Source organism: Lithobates pipiens, unplaced genomic scaffold (assembly GCF_037356315.1).
Source record: "Lithobates pipiens isolate NorthernLeopardFrog02 unplaced genomic scaffold, aLitPip1_a1.2 Scaffold_3, whole genome shotgun sequence".
In the NCBI taxonomy this organism is placed as follows: Eukaryota; Metazoa; Chordata; class Amphibia; order Anura; family Ranidae; genus Lithobates; species Lithobates pipiens.
Genome location: NW_027507790.1, coordinates 227997900 through 228025575, shown reverse-complemented (window position 1 = coordinate 228025575; position 27676 = coordinate 227997900). Strand labels below are relative to the sequence as shown.

The following is a 27676-nucleotide window of genomic DNA, read 5'->3' as shown; positions in this document are numbered from 1 at the left end:
GGTTGCTGCTGCTTTTATAATTCAAGATCTAACTAGTCAGACGGAGTTGTAAGTCCTGTATTTCACTATATAAACTGACTTTACTGTTATAAATACGTGTAAAATGCAAAACTCCGGTGGGTCTAACATGTCCACTTTCCCCCTTCTTAGTGTATCCTTACCGTGGACGAGTGTGGGGTGTAGCAAGATGGCGGCGACAGAACGTCACTTCCGTAGCAAACTGCGATGGGTCGCCGAATATGTCGTTACACCCTTTATGTTTAAATCAGATAAAATAACTCCAAGTTCATCCAAAGAAAAGGTGTGCAAAATATTACAGTTTGATCCAAGGCCCAGCTGCGACTATTTTCAAACCAAAGCTATGCTTTGCTGGGCAGGGCTGCACAACAAATATTTTAAAGGAAGAGCTAAAGGTAAGTACAGTAAAACCTTGGTTTGAGGGTAACTTGGTTTGGGAGCGTTTTGCAAGACAAGCAAAATGTTTAAGTAAATTTTGACTTGATATACGAGTGATGTCTTGATATACAAGTAGTGTCATGTCACAACTGAGTAGAAGAGAGAAGAGAGGTGCCTCTAAGTGTAGCAATATGGTTACATTTAAGGTACAACATTTAGCAACATATTTCTACACAGAGGCGCCTCTCTTCTCTTTTATACTTTGTAGGTCCTGCTGGATTCTGCTTCTAATCCCATTGTGGAGGCTTCCATTTGTGGATGGACATTTTATGGTTACACAACCTGGTCACATTGCTACTATAAGCTGAAGGACCTAGGAATAAATGGTTGTGGAACAAATCATTTGAGTTTCCATTATTTCTTATGGGGAAATTCGCTTTGATATACAAGTGCTTTGAATTACAAGCATGTTTCTGGAACTAATTATGCTCTTAATCCAAGGTTTTACTGTATTCAAAAATGTGGGTTACACTGGGTAGAAGGAGAGGAGTCATAAACTGCCACTGTGGCTATTATCCTGAAGCTCTAAAGTGAACATAGAGGATATTGATGAACAGGGATTTATAGAATCTTGCACTGATCACCAACCTAAATCCCCCTGCAGGGGTCTGTGGCTCACAGACGACCTAGGGCCATGCTATATAAATCCTGCATAATAATAATAATAATAATAGTAATAAGTGGGAGCCATCGCTTATCTGTCAGTACATGTGAGTGCAAGTGATCAGGTAGCTTAACATTCATCCAGGTCAATTCTACTAAGCACAGAAAAGCCTGCAGACCCCTGTGTAGCCCTAATGCTACGTTTCTGGGTTCCCCCAAATTCTTAAAGCCGCAACGATACATTTCTATGTTCCCCCCTTAGTGTAGCCCTAATATTATGTTTTTAGTTCCCTTCCTCCCGGAGCCCTGTTGGTATGTTTTTGGTACCCCTAATGCTATGTTTCTGGGTCCCTCTTTCCCACCTCAGAGCTCTTGCAGGTGTGTTTCTGGTTTCTACACTTAAAACCTTACTTAATATGTTTCTGGTCTTTCTTTCCCGTTTTGATCCTTGATCAAATATGATCAATATGTGATATGCTGAATATGGTTTTTTTTTTTCAGGAAAAGTCTAATACACAGCACTCAGTTCGCCCATTAAATCCCTACCGAATGAGATCTCCCCACAAACACATACTGCCCACACACACATAATCAAGTCCTAATGGTATGCTTATTTATGGGTCCTACCTCCTAAACTTAGAGCTCTGGCAGGAATGTTTCTAGATTCCCCACTTGGACCCTTTCCTAATATGTTTCTGGTTTTCTTTCCCACCTTGGACTTCTACTGCATGTATTTTACCATTGGAAAACCTTCTAAGTCCAGTGCACATCGCTTAATTTCACCCTTGGACCCCTTACAAATATGTTATCTCCCCTCAGCTGAAGGCCTAATGATATGATTCCGGTTTTCCATCCTACCAGGTATGATTATGATTTTCCCACTGAATATGTTTCTGGTCATCCTCGCCCCCACCGGTCAACCCTTCTGGACACCTATTGTATACTTTACCATACCTGCCCGTGAGGAACTTTTTCTGATCTTCTACAAAAATATCCATAAATTTCTGAAGATATTTCTCATCCAGGGAATAGGTGGTCACCGGATATGGACTGGGTTGTCGCTTGTAACCTGAACATCAAAAACAGTTTTTCCGTTATATGCACTATGACTACTTTTTCCATAGAGGATCCTACAGCAAATAAGTAATCTGTTAAATTTCTGAGTTAGCAACTTGCAGCCCTGAAAATACATACAGTATCTCTTTCTATGGGAGGCGATAGAAAAAACAAGGAAACCAACAAAAGTCAAGACAGTTGTTTCAGGATTTTTGATGAATAACTATCCCATATCTGGTCATCTCAAAGTGGCCCTGGGTTGTTTGTACACAAGACACAAAACTCTATAAAAGAAATGGCAATATAGTGCATGTACCTTTCTGGTGGCCCATTTGTTGAAACGCAGGTGCTTTGCTTCTCCGTAACCCCTGCAGGTGGGTGGAATATCTGTTACCTCCCGTTGCAGATTGTGGTTTCTCCCACTAACTCATATGCATTGTAGAGATGTACATGCCACAGGGAGGAACCACAGTGTGTGGCTGCAGAGCAGGTATTCATACTTTAATGTATGGAATATTTGCAGCAGCCAGGAAGAAGCAAAGCAATGGTGTTTCAGGAAAAAGGTATGTACTGTATATTGCCTAATCTTTTGCAGATTTTTGCCTTGAGTACAAATGACTCTATGGCTACAGGTTCACTTTAAAGCAAACCTACTTAAAGAATATGTAAACCCACATTTCACATTCCTGATATGTGCCTGCTGTACCATGTACTTGTATGAAAAAGAATCCTGTTCTCTTTGTATCGCTTCCTTTGTGTGAAATACCTGGTGTTCCCGTCAGTCCCTATGTTTTTATATTAAAACCGACCACACTATGCATTAAAGAAAAAGTGTGGTCAGTTCTCTAGCTGTGCAGACTTTTCCTGACAAACACCCCTTGTGCACCAATCACTGGCAAGATTAGAGTGCTGCGGTTTCTCCTCCCCTAGCTCTTATGCAGCTGAGAACAGAGGATATGTGATCATTTATAGAAAAAAAAGGGTATTTATAAATGTTTTTTATATCTATACATAAAATGTTTTGTCTTTTATTTCTATTTTAAAATTAATGGATTGTTGTACAAGGTAAGGGTTTACATATATTTCAAAGAACAAATTTTAAAGTCCTGCTTATTAGCAAACACCAGAATTCCTGTTACAATTGTTATTCACAAAAAGCTCCCCTGTCTGCTTCACATTAACTAATTTCAGCTTTTTATTAAATTTTTTACGGATATCTCTAATCTGGACCAGAAGCATGTACCACAGAGATCTGTTTTTTTGAGCCCTACATGTAGCGCTCAGCCCTGAATGGGCCACTGAGAATACAAAGGTTCTCCGACAATAATACAGAGACTGCCATTCACAACCAAAGTTCCATGCACACTGACAACACACATGCAGTCTAGTGGATGTCGTTTTAGAATTATTGCTGAGTAACTTGAAACAGGAGTCAGCTAAGGAAGCCTCTGTCTGGCTCGATCACAATGAACAGATACTTCGCCACCACCAAGATGCTGCTGACGGGTACTGATCACCAACATCTGCCTTTCCAGCTTGGTAAATATGCTGCATTTTACCCTACTGAATATTGTTTCTGTTGTTCTCTGGCTGGGGGACATGATATTGCTAACCAAGCTGTGAGCTAAATTGTTCTCACCTTCAGTTGGAATATTACAAATCTATCTATCTACACGTGTTTGAATACACTTCCAGATACTTGGGCTGCCTGATGTTTGTTTTCTTTTTCATGTTTTTTGATGGGCAGTTTTTCTTTTTTTCTTTTCACATTGCCAGAAATACCTTATTTAGGGTAGACGCTGGTGTGTCTTTATGCTGCCTTGAAATGGCGACAGTCCTCTAAACCCGGAGTGGAAGATATGTACCAACTGAACTTGGTTGGCTTTACACTTTTGGTGCCTTACTGTATTGCTTATGGGGGAAAATGCTGTTTGCCGTCTTGGCCGGTATACTGTCTACCACTGGCCACTTACATGCTCCTGTCTCCCTTACGAACCTACAACCAGCCATGAAAAAGGTACCAGTGGTATCTTTGAACATTAGGGGGATACATTCACCTTTGAAGCTTAACATGATTTTTCAGTGCCTGACCCAAGTTTACCCCTGCCATTCTTTGCGCACTGGTGGGACTACCATTCTGTGCGCACTTCATTCTCCCAGGGAGGAAAGTGTTTTGGTGCATGGCTCATTGGACGTCCAGGACTATGATGTACTAATTGACTCTGAAGGGCAATTTATCTTTCTACATTGTTGTATTTGTAACCTGCAATTTATTTTGGCCTGTATATATATCCCTTCACCCTTTGTTGTTATGGTACTTCAGCTTTTAATATCCTATGGCTGCAAGGCTGGACCTGCCGTTACTAATAGTCGGGCATTTATTTTTATTTTTTTTATTTATGACAGAAACCGATCCACAGGGATCACAGTACATGAATAAGACAAATGTTATCACAAATATGCAAAAAGAAACATCCATATATAATGTGCCGTCATAGTTTCCAATAGGACAGGAGTCTCTCGAACATGAGAGGAGATTGATTTTGGCCCCATGGATTCAGCATCCCTTCTATTTTTTTTTTACTTTTATCAAAGTAAGAAGCGTGGTCTGGTGCCACTAAGAGAGAAAAGAGCAGAGAAGAAAGATAGTGGGGTAGAATAAAAAAAGGGAGGTATAGGGAAGGGGGGGGAAGGGTGGGGGGGGTGGGGAACATGGGCCTAATGGGTCACGCCCTATGGGGCTGGGTCCCTTTAGTGACCCCCACTTGGAGCAAGGAGCCCGACTAGTCTAATTGTCTAGTCTGGCCTTCTAAGCTTCTGTCCTTCTTCTGAATATTTAAATGCGTTCCATGCCTGCCACGTCCTGGAATAGCTTTCCTGTCTATGTTGGCTGGTGAGGATCAAGTCCTCCATCCTACCCACCTCATCAACTTTGTGAAGCCATTGGGCTATGGATGGCGGGTGAGGGGATTTCCAGTTATAGTCGGGCATTTAACTGCTGCTTGAACCCTGCTCTAAGGCAGACATCCGATGTCTCAGACCTTTGCCTCTTTCAAGGATACTCCCTTTTCTAAATCTCATGGCACCCTATCTAGGATTGATCTTGGTGTGGGTAACCCAAGCATGCTCCAGTTCGTCTCTGAGGTGATTTATAGACCATGTACTGTATCTGAAAATTCTCCCATGGTGGTGAGCCTTGTGGTAAACCCGCCAAATACCTTACCCAAAGCTCCATGGAAATTCAATGCTTTCTGGTTTATACTGTTCCATTCCCATGCAGAGATAGAGCGGGGCATGCGCAAGTTTTTTGCATATCAGGATCCATCCAGCTCGTATATTGGTCAATTAAGTGTTATTACTGCAGTTTTTGAAAGTTTTGAACTCATCCCTCCAACAGGAAGTTTTTCCTCTCTCTATGTCAAAGGCGAATATTATTCTGCTTTTAAAACTGGGCAAAGACCCGGTGGATCCGGGGTCCTATAGGCCCATTGTCAGGCCCAGGTCCATTGTGCACTGTTCAAGTAAGCTTTACGCCGAATAAGTCCACAGACATTCATTTAAGACGACTCTTTCTTAACCACTTCCCACCTGCCATATAACAGAATGACAGACAGAAAATGGTTGCATTATCCTGACTAGGCGTCATATGACGTCCATTAGGATGCGCTGCTAATGCACGCCCCCGAGGGCACACCCCGTAGTGATCGGAGTTGGCACGTATCCCTCGGACACAGCCCATCCCCGATCAGGGTAAACAGGCAATGAAATTGCCTGTTTGCTACATGATCGGCTGTATCACAAGTGTAAACATTAGAGCCGTTACTAGGTGATCCCGGATTCTTCTCCTCACATATCAAACTTGTGAGGAGAGAGCAGGGATCAGTGAGTAATTTAGTGTCTGTATGATTATTTTACACATTGCTGTACACAACACAGCCCCCCCCCCCCAAATAAAGAGAACCTGTCCCCAGGGTACTGTCACACAGCACCGATACAAACAGAGCTAGACCCCAGGAAGAGGAGCCCAGTACCAGAATTACACACCAAACCAGAAGAATCCGGGCCCAGTGCTACCTTCCCGATGTCCTGGCAAACCCCTTATGGTTGCCTGCCAGCTCAGGGTCAGCTATAATCCCCCCCCCTTCACCACACAGCCAGGTGCGCAGCCCAACATTACTGATTTTCCATGTAGCAAGGTCTCTGGCCTTGTCCAGTCTAATGAGAACTTTCCAGGCCAAAGATAGCTGACATCCTTCTGTATGTGGTGGGTTGTGAGGCGTAGTGGGTGTAAGGTGGACAAAGTTATTGGGCGCCAGACACTTCTTGGATGTAAGAAAGGTTTTATTTCTTTTAATAGTCCTTTTTGTATTTTGGGGGGAAAGAGGGTTAGGCCCAGGACACCCTTAAGTAGTTGTAAATTCAATTGGCAGACTCTGAGACTTCAGTGGGAAGACAGCCGTGCAGGGAAAGGCCTCAGCAAGGTGCCACATCTGCACATGCAGGAATGCTGTCTCCTTGAGTCTGTAGATACAGTTAGTCATTAAAAGTAAAGTAATTTTTAGTCAAAATGAAATATAGTACTTGCAGAATAAATTGTTTCAGAGGCCAGTTCTTGTTCTCTGAGGAAGGAGCCAGCCATCTAGACACCCTGCTCTTGGGGGATACTCGAGTACAAAGCCTCGATATCTATAGCCACGAGCAGGGTGCCGGGAGGGATATGGATCCCCTCAATATGTTTCAAAAGGTCGGTGGTATCATGTATCTAGGGGGGAAGGCTTCGTACGTGAGGCATTAAAAAGGCATCTACAAATTTGCTGGCATTATCTGTAAGAGATCCTATTCCAGAGACGATTGGTCTACCGGGGTGGTATCTGGATGTGTTTGCGAGTTTTAGGAAGGGAATAGAAGGTAGGGACATGGGGAAATTTGGGAACCAGGAACTCCAGGATATCCTTGTCAATGAGGCCCTCGTAGAAGGCCTCAGTGCAAAGATCCCGAAGTTCTGAGGCAAAGGTAGAGGTAAGGGCAGGGGAAATGGGTTTCTACCAGTTGCAGTTGTTTAAGTCAAGAACATTGATTGGTACTGGGTATGTGCCATTAAGACAATATTGCCGCCTTTGTCCGATTGTTTAATAACAAATTCTGAACATTTTTGTAAGGACTTAAGTGCTTTAATTTGCCTGATGTTGAGATGGGATGGAATCTCATGCCAGCGCTGTTTCTTAAGGTCCCTGATAGCTTCATGCAGAAGGCCCAAATGGCCGGACAGGTCATGAGATCAGGAAATTTACAGGATCTCATTCGAAATTGTCTAGCTGAGCGAATCTGAGATTAGGAAGAGGTGGGAGCCATGGGTACAGAGGAGGAGGTGGAGAAGGAGCAATGTCCTCCGTTGCCCCTTCATCATAGAGAAGCATGATCCGGGGCTAGATGGAAGGGTTATGGAATCAGGTATCTCTAACAAATCTTTCATAATGGAGTACTTCTGTCGTTTGCTGCTCTCCAGGTGAAGTTTAATTTACCATCCTAATTTTACTACTAAGGCCGCGTACACACGCGCGGACTGTTGGCCCAACTTTGTCCGTCCAACAGTTTGAGCGAACAGTCCGCTCAAACTTAGCATGGACGGACATGGCCACACACGACGGACGAACAGTTTGCTGAAACCGTGCGCGATGACGTGAACGGCACGTACGACGGGACGAAAAATACGACGTCCTATACACTGCAATGCAACCTTCCGACGTGGAAATCCTTTCTGAGCATGCGCGAGACTTAGTTGGCCGAACAAGCCTACACACGAGCGAACAGTCCGCTGAAACCTTGTTTCAGCGGACAGTTTTTCGGAATTTCCGTAAGACCTTGTTCGGCCAACTGTCCGCTGAAACTGTCCGCTGAAGCCCCACACACGAGCGGACTGTCCGCCCAAACACTGTTCAGCGGACAAGGTTGGGCGAACAGTCCGCGCGTGTGTACGCGGCCTTACAATTACGCCATGCAATTCAAGCTCAGAGCAAATCATCGGAATGACTATTGCCCTCAACTCTGATTTTCTTATTAGGGATGCCTTGACTTTTAAGGGCTTCATATCACAAAGCTACGCTATGCATTTACAGTCATATTTGAAACAGCATCCCTGTAAGAGTGATGAAGGGCTGGGAACAAGATGTAGGTCAATAAACTGGTGATCAGTGAGGCTTTTCAGTCAGTGGTGACATATTCGCTCAATGTGAACGGCTGACCCAATTGCATATTTTGCTAAGGGTGTATTACAACCCCCATAGGCTTCACATAATGGGAGTGCAAACAGAGTCCACATGTTCTAGATGTAGGTGTGACCATGGAGAATTAATCCATCTTCTGTGGAGGTGTCCAAAAAGTTGAATTTAATATTCCAAGTGTCTCTTCCAGTTGACAGAAACCTCTGTCTACTAGGAATACTGGAGTAATTGGACTGGGCTAATCACACTAGAGAAGCCATAGGACGAGTCCTGTTTCAGGAGCATAAACAAATTATGCTGCACTGGAAGTCCTACGGGTGCAGAATGGATTAAAACTGTAGGGGACATGCTGAGGATGGAGACATTTATATACCAGTACCGGGGGGTGTACGCCTAAATATGAAACACTGTGGGCTCCCTGATTGGATGTTCCTGGGCTTCCCCCTGGTGAATCTGATCATGGTCAAGTTACTTAGACTTAATGCTGGCTGAGGTTTTAGTTCCAATGCCTGCTGGTGTTGTATCTGTTATTTGTATATTTCCCTTGTAGCAGTTCTAGTCAAATGCTAGGTGTAAGGCCGCGTACACACGCGGGGACTGTTCGCCCAACTTTGTCCGTCAAACAGTTTCGGCAAACAGTCCGCTCAAAATTAGCATGGACGGACATGGCCACACACGACGAACGAACAGTTTGCTGAAACCGTGCGCGATGACGTGAACGGCACGTACGACGGGACGGAAAATACAACGTCCTATACACTGCATTACAACTTTCGGCGTGTAAATCCTTTCTGAGCATGCGCGGAACTTAGTTTGACGAACAAGCCTACACACGAGGGGACTGTTCGCTGAAACCAAGTTTCAGCGGACAGTTTTTCGGAAATTCCGAAAAACCTTGGTCAGCAAACTGTTCGCTGAAACTGTCCGCTGAAAGCCCACACACGGGCGGACTGTCCGCCGAAACACTGTTCAGCGGACAAAGTTGGGCGAACAGTCCCCGCGTGTGTACGCGGCCTAAGAGATTACTAACCAAAAGGCTAAATGTCCTACCGTTTTTCTTCACTGTATAAATTCCTCCTATTGAATGTACTGTATAATGTGTCACATGGTACTGTCTGGTAATGTTATGCAATTCTATAAAAAAAAAGAAAAGAAAAAGGATACATAATTTGCTGTACACCCACCTGGAAGTGTCCCTTCCTGGAACTGCAGAAACATTCTCACTTCATGTCCATTGTTATGGAGGATCTGGGAGATCTGATCCATCAGGAGGTAATGACTCCCACCTGCAAACACAAACAATGAAAAACACATAGGCTTGGTGGTGTTTTGCCTTGTAGCACTAGGCACAACGGTTCCAACCCCAACCATGGCTCTACCTGCATAGAGCCTGAATGTACTCCCTGCACTTGTGCAGGTTTCTTCTGGGTACTCTGGTTTCCAGCACTTGGATGCTGGTAATTGGCCACAGCATGTGTATGTATGTGACATAGGAACCTTAGACTGTAAAGCTCCTTGAGGACAGGGGCTGCTTTGCATGTACAATATACATAATTTATAAATGTGTTTCTGACAACTTAGAAGTCTTACGTCGTGTACACACGAGCGGAATGTCCGACAGAAAAATTCAGACGCGAGTTTTTCATCGTATATTCCGATCGTGTATATGCCCCGTCGGACTTTTTACATCGAAAATTCTGACGGACCTAGAAATAGAACATGTTCTAAATTTCCGACTGAACCAATTCCTATCGGGAAAACCTCTCGTCTGTATGCTGTTCTGACGTACCAAAAGCGACCCATGCTCTGAAGCAAGTACGAGACGGAAGCTATTGGCTACTGGCTATTGAACTTCCTTTTTCTAGTCCCGTCGTACCTGTTGTACGTCACCGTGTTCTTGGCGGTCGGAATTTGGTGTGATCGTTTGTGCGCAAGACAGTTTCAGCAGAATTCCGTCGAAACTACCTTCAGAGTTTATTCCAACGGTAAAACCGGTCGTGTGTACACGGCATTAGAAACGAGGACAAAGAAAATAAATTTAAAATAAATTCTTATTTTTCGCCACTCTAAAATAATACCCCCTCCTCCACTGCACCAATGTCCCCAAACCCCCTCTCAGCAGCTGCGTACTTACCTCCACTACCTCCACTTACCTCCACTATGACCTCCTATGGTGTTCAGGGAACACAGGGCTTGAACAAAGCTAAGTAAGCATCTGCAAGAGGGTGGTAACTTAACACAGTGTAGTTTGGGATGACGCAGGTGGGTGGATTAAGGGTTGATTTAAAAAGGTATAGCTTTAAGGGTATGGAAATATAATAATATTAAAGGGTGCAGTTATTGCTGGCAGAAGCTCTCATTTCATTGTGTGCATGTTCTAGAGCAATACTGAAGCTATAGTATAAGTTTAAAATCAAGCAAAGCAACTCATACACCATACCCCTTTACAGCATACTATTTTCCATTTCTCAGTAGAGGGCTACAGGATTAGGATCTCAGATAGGTTTTTGTGGCTGCCCATATCCTGATGACCCCTTGTACTCTTCAGATGAGCTACAAACTACTTACATCTTTACTCTGTCAATGCCCTTTAAATGAGTGACCTGTATACTCCTTCTCACAGACTACTGACCTCTACATTGCCCCACATATTACTTACTCCTGTATACCACCCTACAGACTACTGACCCTTGTACTCTGCCCTACATATCGTGACCCCTGTACACTCTCCTACAAATTCCTGACCTTTGTACTTTGCCCTATGAACATCTAACCCCTGTACACTGCCCTGCTGATCTGTGTACACTGCTATACAAACTACTGACCCCTGTAAACTGCCCTACAAACTAATACTTATACTCTGCCTCACAAACTACTGACCCCTGAACTCTGCCCTACAAACTTCTGACCCCTGTACACTGCCCTTCAAACTACTGACCCCTGCACTCTCTCCCACAAACTTCTGACCCCTGTATGCTGCTGTGCTGACCCCTACGAATTGCCCTATAAACACTGACCCCTGTATACTGCCCTACAAACTAATGACCCCTCTACTCTTCCTCACAAACTACTGACCCCTCTACTCTGCCCCACAAACTACTGACTCCTCTACTCTTCCCCACAAACTACTGACCCCTCTACTCTTCACCACAAACTACTGACCCCTCTACACTTCCTCACAACTACTGACCCCTCTACTCTGCCCCATAAACTACTGACCCCTCTACTCTGCCCCATAAACTACTGACCCCTCTACTCTGCCCCATAAACTACTGACCCCTCTACTCTGCCCCACAAACTACTGACCCCTCTACTCTGCCCCATAAACTACTGACCCCTCTACTCTGCCCCATAAACTACTGACCCCTCTACTCTGCCCCATAAACTACTGACCCCTCTACTCTGCCCCATAAACTACTGACCCCTCTACTCTGCTCCACAAACTACTGACCCCTCTACTCTGTCCTACAAACTACTGACCCCTCTACTCTGTCCTACAAACTACTGACCCCTCTACTCTGCCCCATAAACTACTGACCCCTCTACTCTGCCGCACAAACTACTGACCCCTCTACTCTGCCCCACAAACTACGGACCCCTCTACTCTGTCCTACAAACTACTGACCCCTCTACTCTGCCCTACAAACTACTGACCCCTCTACTCTGCCCTATAAACTACTGACTCCTCTATTCTGCCCCACAAACTACTGACCCCTCTACTCTGCCCCACAAACTACTGACCCCTCTACTCTTCCTCACAAACTACTGACCCCTCTACTCTGCCCCATAAACTACTGACCCCTCTACTCTGCCCCATAAACTACTGACCCCTCTACTCTGCCCCACAAACTACTGACCCCTCTACTCTGCCCCACAAACTACTGACCCCTCTACTCTGCCCCACAAACTACTGGCCCCTCTACTCTGCCCCATAAACTACTGACCCCTCTACTCTGCCCCATAAACGACTGACCCCTCTACTCTGCCCCACAAACTACTGACCCCTCTACTCTGTCCTACAAACTACTGACCCCTCTACTCTGTCCTACAAACTACTGACCCCTCTACTCTGCCCCATAAACTACTGACCCCTCTACTCTGCCCCACAAACTACTGACCCCTCTACTCTGCCCCATAAACTACTGACCCCTCTACTCTGCCCCATAAACTACTGACCCCTCTACTCTGCCCCATAAACTACTGACCCCTCTACTCTGCCCCACAAACTACTGACCCCTCTACTCTGTCCTACAAACTACTGACCCCTCTACTCTGTCCTACAAACTACTGACCCCTCTACTCTGCCCCATAAACTACTGACCCCTCTACTCTGCCCCACAAACTACTGACCCCTCTACTCTGCCCCACAAACTACTGACCCCTCTACTCTGTCCTACAAACTACTGACCCCTCTACTCTGCCCTACAAACTACTGACCCCTCTACTCTGCCCTACAAACTACTGACTCCTCTATTCTGCCCCACAAACTACTGACCCCTCTACTCTGCCCCACAAACTACTGACCCCTCTACTCTGCCCCACAAACTACTGACCCCTCTACTCTGCCATACTGACCCTCTGTACTCTGCCCTGCTGACCCCTGTACTTTGCCTTGCTGACAGTGCCGGGACAAGGTCTAGAGTCCAGGGCAAACATAGAAAACTGCCCCCCCCCCCCCCCCAAAAAAGCACTAGCACTAATCAGCATGCTTAAGCCCTAAGCATAAATTCCCCCTCCTCCCAGTAAAATCTCCCTGCCAGCACTAACCTTTGCCCCACCCACCCCCCCCTCCAAGCTCAAATACTCTCTCATTCCAAATCACTCCCCCCCCCCCAGCAAAATTCTCTACCCCTTAAGGTTCCCCTCCAAGCACAAATCCCCCCCCACTCCAAATCCCCCTTCCCAGCACTAATTGCCCCCCCCCAACCCCCCTAGCTCCTTCAAAATGTTCCCTCATAGCATAAATAACCCTAATCATCTCTACTAGCACATCTCCCCTCCCCATCGCTGCTCCCCAAAAAATCCTGTACTAGTGAAAAATTTCCCCCCCTCCTCTACCATATCGCCTCTTCTAGCACAAACCTCCAATTCCCCCCTCCCAACACAAATCCCCCCAAATCACCATTCCTAGCGCACGCACCCCTAATTTTCCCTTCTAGAACAATTCTTATCCCCTGCCACCCTCCAAATTCCCCCTCCCAACACAAATCTCCCCAATGTCCTGGAGGTGCCCCCCACTCTCACATGATACTACAATGGCCAGGGCTGACGCCACTTCTGCCCACCCGTTGTCCTAGCCCTGCTTGCTGACCCCGTGTACTCAGGCCCGTCTTTAATATAGATTGGACCCTGGGCAAAAATTTTCTTGGGCCCCCCCCAAGTAATTTCCCTCTCCACCTTCTCTGAGACATACAATAAATAGCAGCTTGACTTAAAATCAGTTTTCCGTATCAGATCAGGCAGCAATTGCGATTGGTTGCCAGCAATTACAGCATATCATTACTGATTAGTTGCTAGAGGTTACAGCACATCACCTCCTCACAGCATGGGAGCATGAAATACATAGGAATGCCACCTTTATTTACATATCAATGCCACCAGCCGCAGCTATTTACTCAGTATTGTCACCACTATTTACATACAAATGCCGGTTATTTACATGTAAACACAGGGTCTGCAAAGTGAGTCGTCTGTACACAACAGTAGGGCAGAGCTGGGCAGCATTAGTAGCAGCACTTCACACTGAGATATTGGGACACAGCACAGGAATAAAACTTCAAGGGACAAGGTTATTTAAACCTGGATAGTTGGCAAGTATGAGGCAGCTGTTTTGGGCCCCCAAAACAATGACAGGGCCCAGGGCAGCTGCCCATTTTGCCCTGCCTTAAAGACGGCCCTGCGTGTACTCTTCCCTGCTCAGTCCTGTATTCTGCCCTGCAAACTACTGACCCCGTATTCTGTCCCACAAACTTCTGACTCCTATACACTGTCCTGCTGACCTCTGTAAACTGTGCTACATACTACTGACTCCTATACACTGCCTTACAAGCTACTAATCCCTATTCTCTGCCCACAAACTAATGACCCCTGTACTCTTGCCTACAAACTACTGACCTCTGTACTTTGCCCTACAAACTACTGATCCCTATACTCTGTCCTATTAACTACAACTATGCACAGTGTTCAGCAATTAAAAAAAAAACAATTTCAAATCCAGTATGTGTAATTTGGACTATTTTGCATTTAACTGCATGCATATAAATGCATGTACATGTGTACCTGTTGAATTGTATTCTAGTGGATGAAGTATAGTATCTAAAGGCACATAAACAACACAAGTAGTGTTACAGTATGGACCATGACATGCGTTTTCCATGCTGGGCGTTTCTGGCAGCAATATCTGGCAGAGGTATGAAGATTTTATTTATACCTGTGAGCATGAGCCCTGAGCATGAACAATGCATACAGTACCTTGACATTTTGCCATGTTACCACCAAAAACGTAAATGTATTTTATTGGGATTTTATGTGATACACCAACACAAAGTGGCACATAATTGTGAAGTAGACGGAAATGATAAATGGCTTTCAACATTTTTTTACAAATAAATATGTGAAAAGTGTGGCGTGCATTTGTATTCAGTCCCCTTTACTCGGTTATCCCTAACTAAAATCTAGTGGAACCAATTGCCTTCAGAAATCACCTAATTAGTAAATAGAGTCCACCTGTGTATACTTTAATCTCAGTATAAATACAGCTGTTCTGTGAAGCCCTCAGAGGTTGGTTAGAGAACCTTAGTGAAGAAACAGCATCGTGAAAGCCAAGGAACACATCAGACAGGTCCGGGATAAAGTTGTGGAGAAGTCTAAAGCAGGGTTAGGTTTTAAAAATATCCCAAGCTTTGAACATCTCACGGAGCACTGTTCAATCCATCATCCAACAATGGAAAGAGTATGCAAATGGATTATGCAATGGAAAAAAAAAATGGAAAAAGAGTATGCACTTGCAAATCTACCAAGACATGGCCGTCCACTTAAATCAACAGGCTGGGTAAGGAGCGCATTAGTGAAGCAGCCAAGAGGCCCATGGTAGCTCTGGAGGAGCTGCAGAGATCCACAGCTCAGGTGGGAAAACTGTCCACAGGACAACTATTAGTGGTGCACTCCACAAATATGACCTTTATGGAAGAGTGTTAAGAAGAAAGCCATTGTTAAAAGAAAGCCATAGGAAGTCCCGTTTGCAGTTTGTCAGAAGCCATGTGGAGGACACAGCAAACATGTGGAAGAAGGTGCTCTGGTCATATGAGACCAAAATTGAACTTCTTGGCCTAAAATCAAAAATGCTATGTGTGGTGGAAAACTAACATCACACATCATCCTGAACACACCATCCCCACAGTGAAACATAGTGGTGGCAGCATCATGTTGTGGGGATGCTTTTCTTCAGCAGGGACAGGGAAGCTAATCAGAGTTGATGGGAAGATGGATGGAGCCAAATACACGGGCAATCTTAGAAGAAAACTTGTTAGAGCATGCAAAAGACGAGACTGGGGCGGAGGTTCACCTTCCAGCAGGACAATAACCCTAAACATACAGTCAGAGCTACAATGGAATGGTTTAGATCTAAGCATGTTCATGTGTTCGAATGGCCATTCAAAGTCCAGACCTAAATCCAATAGAGAACCTGTGGCAAGACGTGAAAATTGCTGTTCACAGACGCTTTCCATCCAATCTTACAGAGCTTGAGCTATTTTGTAAAGAAAAATGGGCAAAAATGTCACTCTCTAGATGTGTAAAGCTGGCAGAGACACCCCCAAAAAGACTTACAGCTGTAACTGCAGTGAAAGGTGGTTCTACAAAGTATTGACTCAGGGGGGCTGAATACAAATGCACACCACACTTTTCAGATATTTCAAAAAAAAAATGAAAAACATTTATCATTTTCCTTCCTCTTCACAATTATGTGCCACTTGTTGGTCTATCACATAAAATTGTAAGTCTGTGGGAAGAAGGGGAAGCCAGTAGCACTGTGGGGGTAGGGGAGCCTGGGGTGAGGGGGAAACGTATGGTGCACAGAGAGGGTGATCAGTGTAGCGGAGGGGGAGGGGGGCAATTACTGTAACTGATCCACTGAATGGCTCCCTTTGCAGCAGCTGAAATCCAGCAGGAGGGAGAGAAAAAGATGCCAGCTTTCAGCTGCTGCAGAAAGAGCCATAAAGGGAATCAAATTCCAATAATTACTCTTCTTCCCCCACCACACCCTTACCCTCCCTGGCCACATCTGATGTACCATGCTGTCTGGGCCCCCCACTGGCCTGGGCCCCATACAGGAGGACTGGTGGTACCTTATCCACAGCTGTGAATCCCAATGCCAACAAAAGGTGATATTCAATCCTTTCTAAAACAAGCTATTTTTGGAGGAGCCTCTGAACGTCTATAATGTTTTTGGAGTATACAGTATATAAAATCTGTGTGTAAATATGATGAGGATTGTACCATCTAGGGACACCTTGATGAATTTGGATTTAGCTTTACAAACTGTAGTATTTATCAGATTTGCTTTTAAAACTTTTTTCTTTCTTTTCACTAGAGGAAACAGATGTTACAGGCTTTGTGGGACAAATCTTTCATTTTCAAATAATATGATAAAATATGGGAAGAAAAAAAGAACCCGGTCATACTGTGGAATTATGTCAGTAGAAAACAAAGGTGATTGAGTAGAAAAGTGAAATAATGTAATAATTATAAAAGATAACAGCTTTATACTTTGACAGGATGATGATCTAAACAAAAGTAAGAACTGTCTATTTTTTATTTCTACTATTTATTTGCTATGATGGAAGTAGCAGGCATGAACTACATAGTTACATAGTCTGCTTGAAAAAAGACACAAGTCCATCTAGTTCAACCAATAAAAGGAAAAAATAAAAAAATACAATCCTATACCCACAGGTGATCCAGAGGAAGGCAACCCCCCCCAGCAAAGCATGATCCAATTTGCTCCAGCAGTGGTACAAATTCCTTCCTGATTAGTGATGGACGAACTTCCGACGGGACGTTTCGCGAACGCGAAACGCGAACGGACACAAACGTTCGCGAAAACGACCGTTCGCCGCGGGCTCCATTGACTTCAATGGGAGGCGAATTTCGCAAACCTTTAGGTCGAATTTGCGGCCACGGGGTAATTATTAGGGGGTAGCACGTAGTCCCACCACCTGGACAATAGCATAATACATGTATGAGGTGAATTTGGGATCGATAACTACAAGCATTTTTTTTTTATTTGGGAAATTGTTCTGACAATTCAGGACTATGGAGCTAATGAAGGCAATGGAGGAGAGGGAAGGTCAGGGACCAGGGTAGGCAAACAAGAGGGTGCAGGAGATACAGAGCACTGACAGCAGCACCGTAATACAGAGCACTGACATCAGCACCGTGACATACAGCGCTGACAGCAGCTCCGTGACATACAGCGCTGACAGCAGCTCCGTGACATACAGCGCTGACAGCAGCTCCGTGACATACAGCGCTGACAGCAGCTCCGTGACATACAGCGCTGACAGCAGCTCCGTGACATACAGCGCTGACAGCAGCACCGTGACATACAGCGCTGACAGCAGCTCCGTGACATACAGCGCTGACAGCAGCTCCGTGACATACAGCGCTGACAGCAGCTCCGTGACATACAGCACTGACAGCAGCTCCGTGACATACAGCGCTGACAGCAGCTCCGTGACATACAGCGCTGACAGCAGCACCGTGACATACAGCGCTGACAGCAGCTCCGTGACATACAGCGCTGACAGCAGCTCCGTGACATACAGCGCTGACAGCAGCTCCGTGACATACAGCACTGACAGCAGCTCCGTGACATACAGCGCTGACAGCAGCTCCGTGACATACAGCGCTGACAGCAGCACCGTGACATACAGCGCTGACAGCAGCTCCGTGACATACAGCGCTGACAGCAGCTCCGTGACATACAGCGCTGACAGCAGCTCCGTGACATACAGCGCTGACAGCAGCTCCGTGACATACAGCGCTGACAGCAGCTCCGTGACATACAGCGCTGACAGCAGCTCCGTGACATACAGCGCTGACAGCAGCTCCGTGACATACAGCGCTGACAGCAGCTCCGTGACATACAGCGCTGACAGCAGCACCGTAAGCAGCCCCAGGAGGAAGTCAGCACAGCACAGGGATGGTGTGATCCCCTCATAATAAGAACCCCCAGGAGGAAGTCAGCACAGCACAGGGATGGTGGGAGCCCCTCATAATAAGAACACCCAGGAGGAAGTCAGCACAGCACAGGGATGGTGGGAACCCCTCATAATAAGCAGCCCCAGTAGAAATATGACACCGCTCAACCTCTTCAAAGAGGAGGGTAGGGGCATATAGTACGGTGTGCTTTTTTGGGTCAGGGAAGTGAGCCAAATGAATTAAGAAGGTCTGTGTGCTTGATTCCAAAAATTGTTTATAGACATATACATGGTCTACTGATCACATGTGTTGAATTCCTCCGAGATCCATGCCTCATTCATTTTTAGAAATGTGAGGTAGTTAACACTGTCGTGAGCTAGGCGAGTACGCTTATCGGTCACAATCCCCCCTGCTGCGCTGAACGTCCTTTCGGACAGGACACTGGATGAGGGGCAAGCCAACAGTTCGATTGCAAATTGGGCAAGCTCTGGCCAGAGGTCAAGCCTGCCCACCCAGTAGTCTAGGGGTTCATCACTCCTCAGAGCGTCCACATCGGCCGTTAACCCAATGTAGTCGGACACCTGACGGTCTAGGCGTTCCCTGATGCTGGATCCGGATGACACCTGTCGATGGGTCGGCTGAAAGAATGACCTCATATCCGAAGTCACCAACACATCTTCAAACCGGCCTCTTCTTGCAGGCGCTGTTGGATTGGTACCCGCAAATCCTTCTCTGGGAGTGGGAATTGCTCCTCTGCCAGCGCACGCAAAAGCAGAATGCAGCATTTCTCGAAGCAAGGCCTGGAAGTGCTGCATTCTGACAGCCCTCTGCGACGGCGGTAACATTTCCGCCATTTTGTGTTTGTACCGGGGATCTAAGTACGTTGCCACCCAGTACTGGTCCTTGACCCTCATGCTTTTTATACGGGGGTCCCTATTAAAACACTGGAGCATGAAGGCCCCCATTTGCACTCAAGCGGAAGGTATGTGGTGGTGGTGGTGTTGTTGGTGGTAGTGTCTTTGGGGGTGCACATAGCAGAGAGTGAAGAAGAGGGTGCAGATCGAGAGGATGAGGAGGGTGCAGAAGAATAAGGCTGAGTGAGCCACTCAACCAAGTCTGGTGCGTCCTTTAAAGTAATTGAACGCACCTTCTGCAACTTCCCACTTTGGCTCAAGGCTGTTGCTCCTGCCCTACCCCTACCACCCGTGCGGAAGGGCCTGCCTCTTCCTCTGCCTGTCATTTTTTAAATCACCCTGTGACAAAACTCTTAGTCCCTATACCGCTGAAGGACTGCTGCAGTATAGGGCAGCGGTCAGCAGTAGTGCACGTCAACCCTATGTATTGTGGACCGATAGCGGTCCTTACAGAACAGCAGACTGTACTGCACTCAGGCCTATGTACCGTAGCACCCTATACCAAGTTACCAGTCCTTATAAAAACTTTTGTGGACCAAGCAGGTTGTGTGTTAGTGTTTAGCAGACTGTGCGTCAGTCCCTATACCGCTGAAGGACTGCTGCAGTATAGGGCAGCGGTCAGCAGTAGTGCACGGCAACCCTATGTATTGTGGACCGATAGCGGTCCTTACAGAACAGCAGACTGTAACGCACTCAGGCCTATGTACCGTAGCACCCTATACCAAGTTACCAGTCCTTATAAGAACTTTTGTGGACCAAGCAGGTTGTGTGTTAGTGATTAGCAGACTGTACGTCAGTCCCTATACCAATGAAGGACTGCTGCAGTATAGGGCAGCGGTCAGCAGTAGTGCACGGCAACCCTATGTATTGTGGACCGATAGCGGTCCTTACAGAACAGCAGACTGTAACGCACTCAGGCCTATGTACCGTAGCACCCTATACCAAGTTACCAGTCCTTATAAGAACTTTTGTGGACCAAGCAGGTTGTGTGTTAGTGATTAGCAGACTGTACGTCAGTCCCTATACCAATGAAGGACTGCTGCAGTATAGGGCAGCGGTCAGCAGTAGTGCACGGCAACCCTATGTATTGTGGACCGATAGCGGTCCTTACAGAACAGCAGACTGTACTGCACTCAGGCCTATGTACCGTAGCACCCTATACCAAGTTACCAGTCCTTATAAAAACTTTTGTGGACCAAGCAGGTTGTGTGTTAGTGTTTAGCAGACTGTGCGTCAGTCCCTATACCGCTGAAGGACTGCTGCAGTATAGGGCAGCGGTCAGCAGTAGTGCACGGCAACCCTATGTATTGTGGACCGATAGCGGTCCTTACAGAACAGCAGACTGTAACGCACTCAGGCCTATGTACCGTAGCACCCTATACCAAGTTACCAGTCCTTATAAGAACTTTTGTGGACCAAGCAGGTTGTGTGTTAGTGATTAGCAGACTGTACGTCAGTCCCTATACCAATGAAGGACTGCTGCAGTATAGGGCAGCGGTCAGCAGTAGTGCACGGCAACCCTATGTATTGTGGACCGATAGCGGTCCTTACAGAACAGCAGACTGTACTGCACTCAGGCCTATGTACCGTAGCACCCTATACCAAGTTACCAGTCCTTATAAGAACTTTTGTGGACCAAGCAGGTTGTGTGTTAGTGATTAGCAGACTGTACGTCAGTCCCTATACCAATGAAGGACTGCTGCAGTATAGGGCAGCGGTCAGCAGTAGTGCACGGCAACCCTATGTATTGTGGACCGATAGCGGTCCTTACAGAACAGCAGACTGTACTGCACTCAGGCCTATGTACCGTAGCACCCTATACCAAGTTACCAGTCCTTATAAGAACTTTTGTGGACCAAGCAGGTTGTGTATTAGTGTTTAGCAGACTGTGCGTCAGTCCCTATACCGCTGAAGGACTGCTGCAGTATAGGGCAGCGGTCAGCAGTAGTGCACGGCAACCCTATGTATTGTGGACCGATAGCAGTCCTTACAGAACAGCAGACTGTACTGCACTCAGGCCTATGTACCGTAGCACCCTATACCAAGTTACCAGTCCTTATAAGAACTTTTGTGGACCAAGCAGGTTGTGTGTTAGTGTTTAGCAGACTGTGCGTCAGTCCCTATACCGCTGAAGGACTGCTGCAGTATAGGGCAGCGGTCAGCAGTAGTGCACGTCAACCCTATGTATTGTGGACCGATAGCGGTCCTTACAGAACAGCAGACTGTAACGCACTCAGGCCTATGTACCGTAGCACCCTATACCAAGTTACCAGTCCTTATAAGAACTTTTGTGGACCAAGCAGGTTGTGTATTAGTGTTTAGCAGACTGTGCGTCAGTCCCTATACCGCTGAAGGACTGCTGCAGTATAGGGCAGCGGTCAGCAGTAGTGCACGGCAACCCTATGTATTGTGGACCGATAGCGGTCCTTACAGAACAGCAGACTGTACCGCACCCAAGCCTATGTACCGTAGCACCCTAGACAGACCAAGTTACCAGTCCTGATAAAGAGCTTTGTGGAACAAGTGAGTTGTGAATGATTAGCAGACTGCAGCAGAAGGGCAGCAGTCAAGTATAATATTCTTTCTATATTTGGAAGAAAGAATATTATACGTGTACAAGCCTATTACCGTACCACTGATACCAGTCCTGAAAAGAACCTTTGTGGAACTAATAGTAACAGCAAGTCTTTAAAATTATCCTCACTGCCTGACACACTGCTTCCTGCCTGTCCCTATACAAATTGGCAAAAAAGAGTAGGCTGGAACGATTAGCTGGAACAGCTCTTTTGTGGACCTGATAGTAACAGCTAATGATGATGATGATGATGATGATGAAGAAAGACTAATCTGGCTGAGCTGTCCCTAAAATAGCAGCATACAGCGCTCTGTCCCTTTATCTAAACTGACAAAAGAAACTCAGGCTGCTGACCTAACACCTATACCAGTCCTGAAAAGAACTTTTGTGTACCAAATAGCTAGCGTTTTCTCTGTCCCTACTCCACACAGGATCCTTTCCCTACAGTGACAGAAGAAAGAATGTAAAATGGCCACCGGATCGGGTGTATTTATAGGTTAGGGGGAATGTCCAAGTGTCCATGAGCTGTCATGTCTCAATTGGTTGTCCTGTAACACATGATAAACGTGTCTTGAAAGGTTAAAGTTCTTGTATACATTAAACACGTAAGTCCGCCGGGGCGAACGACGGAAAAAGGCGTTCGAACCCGCGGACGGCGAAAGTCGGAAATTCGCCGCGAAACGACCGCCGGGCGAAACGTTCGTCCATCACTATTCCTGATCCCCCAAGAGGCAAATCGGATATTCCCTGGAATAACTTTACACAATGTTAGTATCCATTTATATTATGTAATTTTAGGAAAGAATTCAGCCCTTTCTTTAACCACTTTCAGACCGGACCAATTTGCTGGTCAAAGACCAGACCACTTTTTGCGATTCGGCACTGCGTCGCTTTAACTGACAATTGCGCGGTCGTGCGACGTGGCTCCCAAACAAAATTGACGTCCTTTTTTTCCCACAAATAGAGCTTTCTTTTGGTGGTATTTGATCACCCCTGCGGTTTTTATTTTTTGCGCTATAAACAAAAATAGAGCGACAATTTTGAAAAAAACGCATTATTTTTTACTTTTTGTTATAATAAATATCCCCCAAAAATATATGAAAAAACTTTTTTTTCCCTCAGTTTAGGCCGATACGTATTCTTCTACATATTTTTGGTAAAAAAAATCGCAATAAGCGATTATTGATTGGTTTGCGCAAAAGTTATAGCGTTTACAAAATAGGGATAGTTTTATAGCATTTTTATTAATAATTTTTTATTATTTTTTTTTTTACTAGTAATGGCGGCGATCTGCGATTTTTATTGTGACTGCGACATTGTGGGGGACCCATCGGACATTTGACACATTTTTGGGACCATTGTCATTTATACAGTAATCACTGCTATATAAATGCAGTGATTCCTGTGTAAATGACACTGGCAGTGAAAGGGTTAACCAGTGGGTGGCAGTGTAGGGGTTAAGTGTTCCTAGGGGTGTGTTACTAACTGTGGGGGGGTTAGGCTTTCATTTAGTGTACACTGATCTCTGCTCCAATCACATGGAGCAGAGATCAGCGTCACTAGTTGCTAGGCAGAATGGAAAAATGTTGTTTACACAGCATTTCCTCCATTCGGCCGCTCCGTGAGACGATCGCGGGCATGCCCGCGGCGATCGAGTCCGCGGGTCCCGCGACCGGACTCACGGGGGTCCCGACCAGCGTGGGAGCGCGCCGCCGGCGGCGCGCTCCCGATGGCAGGGCGGCATCGAATATTGGACGTACCTGTACGCCAATATGCCTGCCCGTGCCATTCTGTCGACGTACATCGTCGTGCGCTGGTCGGGAAGTGGTTAAGCAATCTACTGAGCTGAACAGAACCACCTCTGCAGGGAGTCTATTTTCTCTATTTTCACAGCTCTTTCCATACTTGGAGATTAAATCTCCTTTCCTCCAGATGTGAAGGAGTTCCCCCATGTCCTCTGTAATGACCTTAAAGTGAATATGGACCACTTATGTATTTGTACATGTTGATCATATTCCTCCTTAAAGCGGAGTTCCACCCAAAAGTGGAACTATCGCTCATCTGATTCCTCCCCCCCCTCTGGTGCCACAATTGGCACCTTTCAGGTGGTTGGAGGGTGTAGATACCTGTATAATACAGGTATCTACACCCACATCCGGGAATAGACTTCCACGGGAGCCACACCCCTTTTTTTTAGGTGGACTTCCTCTTTATTCTCCTCTTCTCAAGAGAGAATAAATGCAGTTCCTCTAATCTTTCCTCATAGCCGAGTTCCTCCATGCCTCTTATCAGTTTGGTTGCCCTTCTCTGCACTTTCTCCAGTTCCCTGATATCCTTTTTGAGAACTGGTGCCCAAAACGGAACTGCATATTCCAGATGAGGTCTTACTAATAATTTTTACAGGAGCAAAATGATATCTCTCTGGAGTCCATACATCTCTTAATACAAGAAGGACTTTGCTCACTTTGGAAGCCGCAGCTTGGCATTGCATGCTATTATTGAGCTTATGATCTACCAAAACCCCCAGATCCTTCTCCACCATTGATTCCCCCAGTTGTACTCCCCCTAGTATGCATGATGCATGCATATTCTTAAAGTGCATAACTTTACATTTATTAACATTAAACCCCATTTGCCATATAGTTGCCCAATTAGACAGAGCATTGAGGTGGGCTTATAAATTGGAGACATCCTGTAAGGATGTTATTCCACTGCATAGCTTGGTGTCATCTGCAAACACTGAAATGTTACTTTTAACCCCAGACCCTGTATCATTTATAACTGTATTAAAAAGTAAGGGTCCCAGGACTGAAACTTAGGGTACACCACTGATAACCTTAGACCACTCAGAGTAAGAAATATTAACCACTACTCTCTGAATTCAGTCTTTTAGCCAGTTTTCTATTCATTACTAACAGGTCTACAGTTACTTAGTAGACTTTGGTTTCTTTTTAAATATAGGCACCCCATTGGCCCTACGCTAATCCAGTGGTACTATTCCAGTCATTAACAAGTCCCTAAGCCATGATTCACACTAGTGTGATGCCAGACATCGCATGTGATTCGCACCACTTTGCTGTGCAGAGCACATGCGATGTCTGTGCGATGCGATATTAGCCATACAAACTGTATGGCTATAATTGCATCACATTTGCACCAAAATGGTACAGGACCCTTTTTGTGGTCCACACTGGAATCTGATCATATGGGTGTGCAATACGGGTGTGAACCACTGTGCAATTCTGGTGCTTTGTGGGAAAGGTTTCCTCCCTTTTCACCTTCTGCTAACCACCTTTGATGTGAAGTATGCTGAACACCGTCTTTGGATTAATTTGAAAAGGTCTTATTTATTACATGAGTGCTGCACCCCATCTATACATTTTTTTATCATCATTTCTTCAATATTGCGCTAGCCGCTGTTTATATAGTCATCTGATTTAAATTGTGAATACAAGTGCATTTATATTTTTTTATGCAGCAGCCCAAGTGTGAACCTAGGCCTAGCAAAAAAATTAGGAAATTAAAGATTAATTCCTCGATTAATTTTTTTGATCCATCAAAATTCTTTTGATTGGTACTCACCTCTCTGCCCGCTTCCGGGTCTTCAGGGAGTTCCGTCGGAGATCTGGTGAAAACATGGACATCAACGTCACTGGTCTCCTCCCTCCTTCCCCAAGTGCCTCAGTCTGCTAATGAAGGGGAGGAGGGAGGAGTCCGGTGACGCCGAAGTTCTGATTGAACATAACGCATACGGGGGAGGAGCTACGCATAGCGTCACCCGCTGCTGCCCTACAGAATTAACATGATTGTCGGCTTTACATGCTGTGTTATTATCCCTTTTATGTGAGCAGATTGTGTTTGAACAGAAAAATGAAATCTTATACTTAAAGCGGGAGTTTCGCAGTTTTTTTTTTTTTAAAGTCAGCAGCTACAAATACTGCAGCTGCTGACTTTTAAAATAAGGACACTTACCCGCCCAGCGCTCCCGCGATGTCGGCACCCGAAGCCGATCTCTCGATCGGCTCTCGGGTGCTGCCGCCGCCATCTTAGGTATGGGAATCAGGAAATGGAGCCTTGCGGCTTCACGTCCCGGTTCCCTACTGCACATGCGCGAGTCGCGCTGCGCAATAAGGATGGTCCCCGCTGTCTCTGGGATCCGTGTGTTTCCCAGCAGACAGCGGGGGACCCGCAGGAAGTGGCGTAAATATCCGCAGATTCTCCGGATATCTATGCCGGAAGTGGGTGCAAATACCTGTACTATACAGGTATCTGCACCCCCCTCCCCCCTGAAAGGTGCCAATTGTGGCGCCGGAGGGGGGGAGGGTTCCAATGAGCAGAAGCTCCACTTTAGGGTGGAGCTCTGCTTTAAGCGGTGAGCACTTAGATCTTTTCTTTCTACCCATGACCTGGTGTCCTTGCTGAGATCTAAGGAGACGTGAGAGAAGTTTATGGTCCATGTTAACCCTTTTGATACCCGCTTGCATGACCACCTGTTAGCACAGGGGTCCATGCCATCAGGTGAGAGTGATTAGTTAGACCAGAGGTGGAGGGATTGTCACGCTACTGTGGAAAAAAAAAGACTTACGTCAGTGCTACAGTTTGAATTTAAAACGTATTTGGGTGAACTGTGAAGTTAAGTCATGGATTGTGGAAACTAACTAGTGTCGTGTGATTGTATATAGTGTATACCACATTTACCACTGACTAATGCAGAGTTGCAATGCAAGGACATCAGCTAAAAGTAGTTGGATCTGTATGTTCGTTATAATTAATCGATTAAAAAAAAATTGATTAATCAAACACGAAAATTTTAATCAGCAACAGCCCTAAAATAAATGTAATCACTGATTACATGGTAACGAATTGTATGATTGTATTGTATCTCTGGTTACAAAGACACATGACTTTTCTCTGCTCCTCAGCTCAATCTGGTGACCATAAAGTGGTACTTTACTACTGCCCATAATAAAATAACATTTGTTCAGAAGAGAAAATAGGCTGAAGAACATTCATTACGTTATATAGCAAGTACTATATGTAATATATATGAAATGACTCACCAACAAAGCAGATTGTCAGGATTTTGGCCCCATCAATAAACAGGAACTGCAGTACAAAGACCAGAAGGAACACAGCCTGCTTCTTACATGCAGCCATTGTAATGAGGAATCAGAACGGAGTGAATTCTACACTGTTTGTACAGAGATCATTGATGGGACTGAGACTGGGAGGGGTCAGAACAGTAGCCACACCCCTTCTGACATTATGTCATTTGACTCCAACAGTTGAACTGAACCAAAAGCTCAGAGAATAACAATTCTCACGGTGCAAAGTCTGAGGCTGTAAAAAAATTAGTTGTGGGCTGTGAAGTTATTTTTTTCAGTGTGTGAATAAAACAAGTCCGTGTCACGCATATGACATTTGTTTCCTGATTTTTTTCCTGATTTTTTTTTCCCCTGATTTCTTGAGATGGCAGTAATCCTGGGTATTCAAGAAAATTACAATAACCAAATATTTCATGGAATTAGTCCATTGCAACGACTTTTGCGGGTTCACGACTCCCCGAGCACCGAGCCTATGGGCATAATAAGAGACTTTTTCCAATTAACATTTAGCCAGGAGAAAGTTGCAAAAGGGGAAAGAATATTAAT

The 27676-nt window shown here is 45.5% G+C and overlaps 1 protein-coding gene across 1 annotated transcript in view; it reads right to left on the bottom strand.

Moving 5' to 3' along the window:
- LOC143940991 (UDP-glucuronosyltransferase 3A1-like) overlaps positions 1-27238 on the bottom strand; it is a 40857-nt gene extending 13619 nt beyond the window's left edge. Inside the window, exons 1-3 of the mRNA XM_077462861.1 lie at positions 27086-27238; positions 9521-9622; positions 2014-2128 (exon numbers count right to left, since the gene is read on the bottom strand). Of these exons, the coding sequence (XP_077318987.1) occupies positions 2014-2128; positions 9521-9622; positions 27086-27182 (314 nt within the window). The 5' untranslated portion in view covers positions 27183-27238. The remainder of the gene's footprint in view (positions 1-2013; positions 2129-9520; positions 9623-27085) is intronic.
- Positions 27239-27676: the final 438 nt, after the last annotated feature.